General features: G+C 51.8%; 1 protein-coding gene and 1 long non-coding RNA gene across 2 annotated transcripts in view; one reads left to right on the top strand and one right to left on the bottom strand.

The window, feature by feature from the left end:
• Positions 1-1138: 1138 nt before the first annotated feature.
• Positions 1139-4631, top strand: LOC132332849 (uncharacterized). Its single transcript, XR_009487998.1, has 2 exons — positions 1139-2175; positions 2896-4631. It is a non-coding gene; the product is annotated as an uncharacterized LOC132332849 (long non-coding RNA).
• The window catches only part of JPH3 (junctophilin 3), a 46688-nt gene continuing 38304 nt past the window's right edge, over positions 2637-11020 (bottom strand). The window contains exon 5 of the mRNA XM_059857490.1: positions 2637-4223. Coding sequence (XP_059713473.1) covers positions 4143-4223 — 81 coding nt within the window. The 3' untranslated portion in view covers positions 2637-4142. The remainder of the gene's footprint in view (positions 4224-11020) is intronic.

The following is an 11020-nucleotide window of genomic DNA, read 5'->3' as shown; positions in this document are numbered from 1 at the left end:
ACCAGGACTGGCTGTCCTTGTGCAGGGAATTCCAGGTGCCCTGGGTATTGCTGTGGCAGGGCCATCCCCAGGGATGCAGCTCTCCAGAGAGCAGGGCTGGGATCTGCCGGGCTCATTAGGACAGAAGGAAGATTAAATAGAGCTGACAGGGAGCTTTAATTGGTGAGAAACAAACATGGCTGGCAGGGAGGGACCTTTCCTATGAGATAACAGGTGAGAGGTGAAAACAAAGCATTTATTGATGATCTGGGAGAGGAGAAAACAAAGCATTTATTGATGATCTGGGAGAGGAGAAAACAAAGCATTTATTGATGATCTGGGAAAAGTGAAAACAAAGCATTTCTTGTTAATCCAGGAAGGAATCCCTCACCTTGCTCAGCCACTCGCCCTGTTGTCCTCTCACTTGGGTAAGTTCACATCTTTCTGTGCAAAGTTTTGAGGGATTTGCCACTCCCTGGGAAGGTGGGCAGGCCCTGGCACAGGGTGACCAGAGCAGCTGTGGCTGCCCCTGGATCCCTGGCAGTGCCCAAGGCCAGGTTGGACAGGGCTTGGAGCACTTTGGGGCTTTAAGATCCCTTCCAACCCATCCCATTCCACGATCTGATGATCCCACAACTGCTGCAGTCATTCAGGAGCTGTACAAGGAGCTGAGCTGTTCCCTAAAGCAGGAAAAGCTGTCAGGATTCTGTTCCCTGCAAACCCCTCACCCCCAGCTCAGGAGATCCCATCCCATCCCTGCTCCATCCTGCCTCAGCACAGCCCTCTGGAGCCACCCTGTCTGTGTGACAGCTTCCAAAAATCCCTGCTTTCCATCCTCCCTGCACTTGCCAAAGCTGCCGTGTGTAATTAGTCCTTAGGTCTCAATTAAGCCCTCCGCCGTGGGTCCCACCCTGTTTCTGCTGTTGCTCCTCCCCCTCCGATGCAGTCTGGCTGTTTTCCTGGCAGGGATGCTGCCACAGCTCGGCATCTCTGGAAGCTGGGGCTCTGGGGAGTGCTGGAATCTGGGTCTTGGGTACAACCACCCAGACACCAGATGGGCTGGGAGCAGCTGACGTGGCACAGGGGGTTTGTCTTCCTTCTTCCTTCCTGTTTTTCCCAAGGATGCAGTGCTGGAGCAGCTCCTCTCACACAGGTGGGATCCAAATCTCCCTTCCCAAATTCCCCCTTCCCAATGGCTCTGCTGTGCTAGCCCCTCCTTGTGCTGGCAGAACATAAAAATTCCAGTGCAGCCTTACAAAATGATCCAAACCTTCAACTGACCAAGTGCAGCTGCCAGCCTGGACATAAAGCAGCAGGGCTGGATAATTTCCATGGATTTATGGCCCACCTTGGTGGGCATTTTAATGGGCCTTAGGTAGATGTGCAGGAGCCAGGCTCATAAGACAGGGAAATACACTGAATTACCTCTCTCTCTGGGCTACTTCTCAGGAATATTTCTGGCCTTGGGCAAATGTGAAAAGCCCAGGACTGAGACAAATTGCTCAACTCCTCGGGATTAAGAAAGGAATCATTATTTTGGACCGTGTGGGTTGGGAGCCAATTAATACTAGTCTGTGGCTGTCTTTCCTACTGAGCAAACCTCAGCTTGACCAAGCGGAACAGAGAGCTGAAAAATCCTGTGCTGGTCCAGGGGCAAGAGCAGGAATAACTGGGCAGGCAGCAGTGGGAAAAATCCAGTGGGAAAAATCAGGAAACCACCAGTGCTTTTATTTGATGGATAACAAGAGGCATTTTGGTGCTGTTTTGCAGATACCTAAATATCTGTGTCTGCAGGGCTCTGTTTAACCTGCTCCTGACAGGACCTTTGTGTCCTGCACTCAAATGCACAAAAAAAAAAAAAAAAAAAGTCCTTTAGAGTCTTTCCAAAGAGTAGAAGAAGAATTCCAAATCCCAGGGGTGAATTCCCAAGGCTGCAATCCCAATATGTGGGGTTTTTTTGGTTCATTTCAAGTGTGCAGTGAGCCTTGAAGAGGGGAAAAAAAAATATGACTAAGGACCCAAAAGGAAAATCCAAAACAACACAAAAAAAGGAAAAGGTGGGAAGATGATGGACAGTTACTGTGGAAAATGGAATTTCAAAATTATCCTTTCCCCTGTCCACCCATAGCCCTGTGCCTGGAAAGGGAAAGGAAGGAGAAGAGGAAGCAAAACTGCGACAGGAGGGAATCAGACCATGTAAGGAAAAGAACTGAATTTAACTGGCACATGCTCTAATCCTTAGTTTATTTCTGGTTAAAAATATAGCAATCCAGTGCAGTGTAATAAGAAATCTGCTGAAAAGGTAGCAGAGAAACAGCTAAAACAGAAGCAAAGCAAAGCTGAGTCCACGAGTCCGGGCTGGATCCAACAACTCTGGACGTGAATGTCGGGAAGGGCTTTTCCCTCCTTCCCCACCCCCAAAATCTCCTGGGAGGGTCTCACCCCCCTCGGGACCTGCCACCCTCCTGCACCCTTCTCCTGCTGCAGCTGCAGGGGGGGATGAGGGTGGGATTTGGTCCCTGGCCCTGCCAAATCCCAAAGGAGCCCTGGGAGCTGCTGGTGGGGGAGCACCGAGGGGAGGGACGGGAGCTTTGGGAGCGCCACTGCCCAGGGCTGGAGCTGAGAGCGCGCTGTGTGATCGGCACCAGGACAGCTCAGAACAGGGATACGCATCTTTAATGAGTATGCAGATTATCCGTGGGGACAGGGAGGGGACAAAAATCAAGGCAGGCATAGTACAAAGATGGTAGAAACGAACAAATTAAGTGACATAGAAAAAAAAAAAAAAGAAAGAAAATACATCCTTAGAGGCTGCCATTGCCAATGATGTTTGGTTTGATTTTCTTTTTTTTTCTTTTTTTTTCTTTTTTTTTTCTTCTTTTTTTTTCTTTTTTTTTCTTTTTTTTTTTAATACAGGGACATGTTGGAAGCTGGAATATACATCCTGCATTACAAAGTGCAAAATACTACATGCTCAGAGCCCAAGCATGATGTCTGAAACAGTCCACAGCAAGATGTAAGAGACAAACCCACCACCCTCTCCCTCCTCTCTGGGACATGCTCCAGGTGCTCCTCCCCAGGTGCCTTTAAGAAACAGTTGAATTTTTGCTTGGTTTTGTTTTATTGTCATCCTCAGTGGATTGGAATTGAGCCCTCTGTCCCCTGTCCCTCCCCACCCTGCTCCCTGTGCACATTTTTTGGGATGGGCTGGATGCTCCTCAGCAGCACAGCACCATCAGCCACTCCATCCGTGCTGCTGGAGGAGCCTCCAAGGGCTTTTCTGGGGGGATTTTTAGCCAGGAGAAATTGGCTGTGAATTAAAAGTAGCTCTGGGTGGTTTTCCTACCTTGCCATGGGTGAGGAGCAGCCTGGGGAGGAGGAGTGAAGGCAGGAGGGTGCTGGGGCTGCTGCTCACACCTCGTGTTCCCTGTTCCCCCCTGCCCCGAGGAATTCTGCAAAAAGCCAATTTTTGTTTTAAAAACAAGGATCAGAACGGGGCCTGTTCAGCCATTTTCCCATCCAGACAGGGTTCATTCCTTCCCTGTGCTCCTTCTCTCCTCCTCACAGCAGCATTCCTCCATTTCCAAAGGGTGAAAAGCCTGGTTCTGCTTTTCTCTCCCATTTATCATTAAAGCTGTTCTGGATTTCCCTAGGAAGCTCAGCCTGGAGCATCCCAGAACCCATCCCCACTCCACCCAAACTCTCCCCATGGTCCCCTTGTCTCATCTCCATTTTGGGGTTCATTGCTGTTGTTACAAAGACAATTTTTTTCTTTTGGGGGGGGGGGGTGAGGGGAAGGGAAACGAGGTTTTTTCTTTTGTTGGGATTCCTTCTCATCCTTCCCAGTGTTGGGGGGGCAGAGTGTTGATAGCATTTTGCCATGCCACACAGCATAGTGTTATACAAGCAAAGAATTTTGGCTAAAATCCAAAAAACATTACCCAGGAAAAAAGGCAAACTGTGAGTGAGACTCGATCATTTGTTGTTCTTCTGTGAAAAGACTTGGAAATTGTCAGAGGACAGTTCGAGTTATGATTTTTCCCTTTGTTTGTTTTTTTTTGTTGTTGTTGTTTGGTTCTGGTTTTTTTGTTTTGTTTTGTTTTTGTTTTTTTTCCCCCATTCATACATGTAACTGTTATTTTTGCAAACAAGACAGTCTTGAATTAGATGAAAAAGTTAATAAACAAAATGGCGACTCCAATATTTAGTAAGATCACCATGACTACCAGGATGGGAGCTGAACCCTGCAAGAGAAAGAGAAGGACAGAAGTTAGATGGATCCTTGGAATTCTGCAGGGATTCCAGAAGAATCTGGGGAGAATCCAGGAGAATCTGCTCTGGGAGTCCAGGCAGCCAGTGGGGATGAGCAGATCCCAACTGACACCTCCCAAGTGCCCAGGAACCCTTGGAGGATTTTTGAAGCTGCCAAACAAACACTTGGCTGTACCCCCCCTGATGGATCATGGATCATCCCATGCCACTGCCATGGGAACTCTGGCCTTAAAAACAGAACTAAAATTGATTGTTTATTAGGTGGTCAATCAAAAGGAAAAAAACAACCAAATAGCAGATTATATGGGATCTTAGAGTGGTTTGGGGATTGTTTGAAGTGTCCAGGACATTTCCCAATAAACACAGCTGTTTTCCAGGTATCCTGGGGGTCCATGTTCAGGCAACAGTTTGGGAATGCTCTCATAACCTTTCCTGAGTTTATATGGACCAAATGAACCTCCTGGGAACCACCTGGGAGTGTCCAAGCCGACGTTGGACAGGGCTTGGAACAACCTGGGATGGTGGAAGGTGTCCCTGCCATGGGATGGGCTTTAAGGTCCTTCCAACCCAAACCATGCTGGGATTCTGTGATTTCACCTGGAAAGCATTGCAGGAACCCCACTGCAGCTGCCCTGTGCACACCCCCACTCCAGCTGGGCTGAACATGCCAGGAATGGTTCAATCCCTCAGGGAGCATCCATTGTTTTCCCTGGAGCACGTCCTGGACAATCCTGTGGGACCCCACCAACATCCCAGCAACAGCAGGCCACTGAAGCCAGCCCTCCAACACATCCTTCTGCAGGACACTGGTCAGGAGAACATCCCTGGCACCTCATCCATCCTGGCACCTCATCCCTGGTGCCACGGTGTGAGCGTGGCTCGCACAGGGCGAGTGCTGCTGGCAGCAGGTGGGTGGTTGCTTTTTCTTGGATTTGCTGGGATCCTCAGCTATTCCTGCTGCATCCCAGGGCTTGGATGCTCCAAACGCTTTTCCCCAGGCTCTTGCCCCCTCCTGGCACTCTCCACGTTGCTGGGATGGAGTGGGGACAGGACTGGGCACCCCCTGGGAGCTTTCCCTGGGTGGCTCTGGGGAGCTGCTGGAAAAGGCATGGGGAAAAGCAGCTCCCGGCTGCCCGAGGATGGTTTCTGTTCCGAGCAGCCTGATTCAGCTGGCGTTTGGGAGTGGGTGGGAGCCAGGATGCTGGAGCCTGCTGGAAAGGCATATTTGTAGCTTAGCAACAGGGTCAAAGGCAGCCAAGCCAAGGCAGGGATTGCGCAGAGCAGCCAGGTACTCATCCAGGGCTGGCTGCTCCCGGCACACCTCTCCTCCTGTGCCACAAAAAGCTTCCAAAGGCAGCAACCACCCCCTGCTCACTGCTCCTTCCCTTCCCCAGCCCGGCCGTGCCAAGCCCGGCCTTGCTGGCGCTGGGAGGGATTAGCTGCATTTCAGAAGATTATTGGGTTTTAGGGTTTTTGAGCTGCTGGTAATATAATAACAGATTGCAGGCGATTATCAGTGTCATTGTTTGCCTTGGCACGGCCCCGTCGAGGCGCGGAATGAGCTCCTGCCCCGGCCCCGCAGCCAGGGAGGGCTCAGCCCCATCCCTGGGCTGCTCCATGGAGGAATTCCCTGCCAAAGCAGCACAGCCAGCGCTGCCCCTGCTCAAATTCCCTGTTCCCTCACTTTGGGATGCACTAGGAGTCCAGCCCTTTGGGGAGGGAGCTCAGCCTTCACTGCTCACTTCTCCCAAGAAACAGCAACAGGACAAGAGGAATCAGCCTCCAGTTGTACCACAGATGTTCAGATTGGATATTTGGGAATAATTCTTCACCCAGGGCAGTGGTGGAGTCCCCATCCCCGGAGCTGTGTGGATGTGGCACTTGGGGACATGGAGCAGTGCTGGGGGAATGGTGGGACTCCATTCCAGAGCATTTTCCAGGTAAATGGAAATGATCCCATGGTTCTGTGATTTACACACAGGGCATCAAAGCTGTGCCCTCAGCTGGAAAACCGTGGGGATCCAACACCTGCTCACACTGGCACTCCTGGATCCCCGTGCACAGAGTTCTGCTCAGGCTGGGCCTGTTTGCCTCCTGCAGCCCTGGGCAGGGCAGGGGCAGGAGAAAATCTTTCCTTTGCCACTGCAGGTACAGGATCTGCCACATTCCCCATCCCAGGAACAGGATGACCAGGCAGAGGTGGGAGCTCTTCGAACCAACCAGCTGAAATCCAGCTCACAAATTCTGCCTCCTTTTTACAGCTCCCTGTTTTTAACCCCCTCCTCCCTGTGCTGCTGGCCAGGTGGGAATGGCAGGGAATGGCAGCTGCTGCTGGATAAGCAGTTTTGCCCCTCCAAAGCTTCTGTTTTAGCTCCAATTACGGATCTTGCTGCACTTTTCAGTGCTGATGTCTGCCTGATTTCTGTCTTGCGAGGTCTCACTGCCTTCCCCTCTGCTCAGGGGGAAGGTTTGCCCTTCTGCCCTCCCATGGCAGGGATGGCCTGGGAGATGTGACAGCACTGAGCATCATTCCGGCTCTGTGCCTGAGCAGGAGATGGCTCAGTGCTGGAGCTGAGCTTTGGGAGAGAGGCTTTGCTGAGCCCAGCCTGGCTGCAGGGCACTGAACTCCCTTTTGCTGCAGCAAAGAACCAGTGCTTTAAAACCAGTGGCTTTTAAACCCTTCCCACTGTGTTCCAACCTCCAGCAGGAGCCTTTAAAAAGAGGAGACACGGCCCCTGATTGGCAGCTTTGCCTGTTGCTGTCACAGTTTGGTAGGGCCAAATTTCAATTTTTTTACAATAGTATCTCTGGAGTCCTTCACAGGAGAAGGAAAACATCTGCCAAGGATGGGAATCTACACCAATATCAGCTGGGCAAAAGGATCCTTCTCCATCAACAGGTTGGCTCTCCAAGGATCTTCAAGCTTTGTTTCCAAGCTTAAAGAACAGAAACTTAGACCTTAACCCATGGAAAGACTAAAATAGGAATAAGCCATGGTTATGGCACAGGAGTAATAACAGTAATTGTAGCTGTAGAGTAATTCCTGCCCCTCTGCCTTGTTTGTTTTTATCCTGGAAGTGTTGTGTAGCAACTCCGGAGTTTTTCTGGGAATACGACGGACAGCTGGTTTACAAATGCAATTGTGGCATAATTAATTTAAGCATTAGCAATCCATTATTATCTGTTATCACAGGGTACAAGCTCTGCCTCTCTGCCATGGAAACCAGAGTGCAGGTTACCTAGGAATCCCTCCGGGATCTATTAAATGTAATTACTAAGGACTTGGATCAGCAAAAAAAAAAAAAAAAAAAAAAAAAAAAAAGATATGCACCATTTTCCAGCCTCAGCATTGCAGAAAGGGCTGCAAACTTAGCAGCTCGGTGACATTTGTGCTGAATTGTCACATCATTGCCAGGAACAGGCTCTGTGAAATGGTTAAGGAGCATTTAGCAAAGGAAACATCAGGGAGCCACTTGGCTTTCTCCGGCGGATTGCAGCAGCTCCCGTGGCTCCAGGAAGGGGCCCAGGAGATGCTAAAAGTGCTTGTGTGAGTGAAAGTGAGTTGGGTGGGATGGAAAAACCTGCTTCTAGGGAAAAAAAGGCTAAAAAAAAAGAGAAATCCTTCTTAGAGATCCTTTAGCCTCTTAAAGAACTGATTTGTCACCCCTGGTTCAATCCCCATCTTCCAGGTGCTCCGTGTTTGTTTATGTATGTTTGAAGCTCTCATTTTAAGATTTCTATTCTAAAAACAGCAGTCAAAATTTGTTTCTAATGCAGTCAAAAGCTGGTGTTTGGCCCCAAATTTTCCAAGCTAAGAGATGGAACTGGGCTCAATCCCCATATCCAGATGACAGGAGCAGAGCCAGGAAGGTGCTCCCGGGTACATCAAAGGCCCTGGAGATGAAAAGACTTTGAAAAGGACCCTGTCGAGTTGAACATCCCATTTCTCTCTGAAGATTATTTACCTCGGGTTGTCTGAACACGAAAGGGATTAGAGGAGGAACAGTTTGTGATTATTATTTGTCTTAAGAAGAGACAACCCCTGCAGCAATGCTCAGCCCTGCCTCATTCCAGAGCTGTGATGGCAACAGGACTCCTCTTCCTCTTTATTGCCATGAAGTGATGGCTTCTGTTTGTCTGGGCACTCAGCTGACAGCTGGGATTGAGGTGAACCTGGTTGCTTGAGATGAGAGGAATTAGGAAAACCCAGGAATGATTGTGTTGGGAAACCTGGGGATGGCTCCCGATGGGGAAAGAAATAAATGGGAAAACTTGAAGCTGGGAGGCCACAGGGATAAATCACAGGGTTTAATCCCGGGGAGGTTAATGCCAAATGAGTCCCCAGGTTCCCAAATGGGAACACCTCCATTCACAGGGAAGCTTCACACCCCAAACAGGCTGGGGTGGAGAAAACACCCAGGTTTTATTTCTAACTCATTTTACGACCTTTAGGGCTAAAGGTGCCTAAAAAAGGAAGGGAAATTCATCTCCACCTGGGATGAATCCCTTCAGGAATAACCTGGCAGCTCTGGCAAGGGTGCCGCCCTGTTCCTCTAAAGTTCTTCTAAGCCTTCTGGTGTTTACATTTTTGTAACGGAGTTTCTCACCCACTTTTCATGTAAATAATGATTGTTTTGCATTCCTTTCTGGAGGAAGAGAGAATTGATGCACTATTGGTTTGACCAGTGTGGTTGGAGAGGCAGCAATTTCATCCTCCAATCCATGAACGCTTTCGGAATTCTATAATTACTGAAGTCGGGAAATAAGCGTGCCTTTTTTCGCCTTGGATATCTCAGCGTGTGAGTGTGTTTTATTTCCTGCCCTATTGCAACAGCAAGGGGAGATCCAGCGGGGAGGTGCCGCTGCCGGGCTCCGTCCCCGCTGCCGTGCCGGGGGAGGCTGTGCCGAGCCCCGTGCCCGCAGCCCCGGCTCCGGCAGCTCCCTGCAGATTGGCTGCGTGCTCCTGCCTTCCCCCAGCGACAGCGAAACCTGCCTGCAATATCTGCTGGCAAATCCGCCCCTCAGCCGCTCGCTGCCGGAGGAGGGAGGGAGGGAAGGAGGGAGAGGCTGCCGGCATCCCTCCCCGCCACCCCCGCGGGGGCACGAGGGGCTCTCGGAGATCCCTCAGCCGGGAGATGCCTTCAGAGCTTCTGTTGCTGTTCCTTCCCCGGGAATTTTTGCCTTTGGGCTGGGATTTGCTCTGTGTGACGCTGCGGGGAACAGTCAGGGCTGGCTTTGTGCTGCTGCCCTCACGTCCCTGGGGTGCGGTGGGACAAAGCACCGTGAAGGGCCGGGCCTGGAGCCCCCTCACGCCCCCAGTATCGAAGGGCCGGGCCTGGAGCCCCCTCACGCCCCCAGTATCGAAGGGCCGGGCCTGGAGCCCCCTCACGCCCCCAGTATCGAAGGGCCGGGCCTGGAGCCCCCTCACGCCCCCAGTATCGAAGGGCCGGGCCTCGAGCCCCCTCACGCCCCCAGTATCGAAGGGCCGGGCCTGGAGCCCCCTCACGCCCCCAGTATCGAAGGGCCGGGCCTGGAGCCCCCTCACGCCCCCAGTATCGAATGGCCGGGCCTCGAGCCCCTCACGCCCCCAGTATCGAAGGGCCGGGCCTGGAGCCCCCTCACGGCCCCGGTGCTGAAGGGCCGAGGCCTCGAGCCCCCTCATGGCCCCAGTATCGAAGGGCCGGGCCTGGAGCCCCCTCACGCCCCCAGTATCGAAGGGCCGGGCCTCGAGCCCCCTCACGGCCCCGGTGCCCTCAGGCAGAGCAGGGCGGTCCCTGAAGGCTCTGGCAGAGCAGGGGGCCGCCGCTGCTGAACGGGGACGAGGTGATGGATCAGGCGGTGCCTGAGCCCGGCCCTTCCCACTGAGCTGCTCAGTGCCCAAAGCGCTTCTCCTCCCTTCCAGAAGCGGCAGATGTGCAGCACCTGCAGGGAAGGAGATCTGCTGCCTTCTCTTCCTCCCTAGCCCTGCCACGGGCTGTGGTTTGTGGATAAAACACTCGCTGGGGTTTTAGAAAGCTCCTTTCCCTTGCCAGTCTCTCAACAATTCCTTTTTCCCTTTCCCGTTTCAGTTCTCCTCAAAGGCTCCAGGAACCTGTGAAGCATCCAGGCCCAGGCTTTGTGCCTCGTGGGCCTTTAAGGCTGGGAAGGATGGGGACATTCCCATAAATCCCTTAATCCCACAACACCGGCACCAGTCCTGGTGCGTTGGCTCCCATTTTCCTCTGCCCCAATGCTGACAATTGCTCTGAGTTTGTCCCCTGGGTGCTGGGGTCAGTGCCCACAGAGGCACAGAGAGATCAGGTGGCCTTAAATGTCATTTTAAAGCATTTGTGTGGCTCAGTGACCCCAAAGGCCCCAAATCCCCTGAGAGCCAACACCAAGCAGTGCTGAATTTCATCGAGGTTTCTGAGCCGTGGCCTCAAGAAATGACCTTTATGAGAGGAATTTTCAATTCCTGGTGTGCAATCCCAACAAAGGGGGTTTGTTCTGGGAGCTTCTTTTAAAGGACTGGGGAAAAGTGACAGAGGAGAACAAAGTTCCTACAGTTCTCACAGACTCCTCTGTGGAGTCTGCATCCTGGCCTGTGCAGCTTTGGAAAAGCTTGGATTCAAGGCCCCATGGCTCCCAGCTTGTTTTTCAGACAGGAATGAGGAGCAGTGATTTTTTTTTGGGGTGTGTTTTTGTGAAACCCGCACCCCCAGCTTGTTCCAGCACTGCCAGAGGTGTGCTGCCTTTGGAAGCTGGAGCTGCCACTCCAGCACAGAGCCAA

Source organism: Haemorhous mexicanus, chromosome 12 (assembly GCF_027477595.1).
Source record: "Haemorhous mexicanus isolate bHaeMex1 chromosome 12, bHaeMex1.pri, whole genome shotgun sequence".
NCBI lineage: Eukaryota > Metazoa > Chordata > Aves > Passeriformes > Fringillidae > Haemorhous > Haemorhous mexicanus.
The sequence above is the reverse complement of the archived record's forward strand: the minus strand, read 5'-3'. Positions and strand labels throughout refer to the sequence as shown.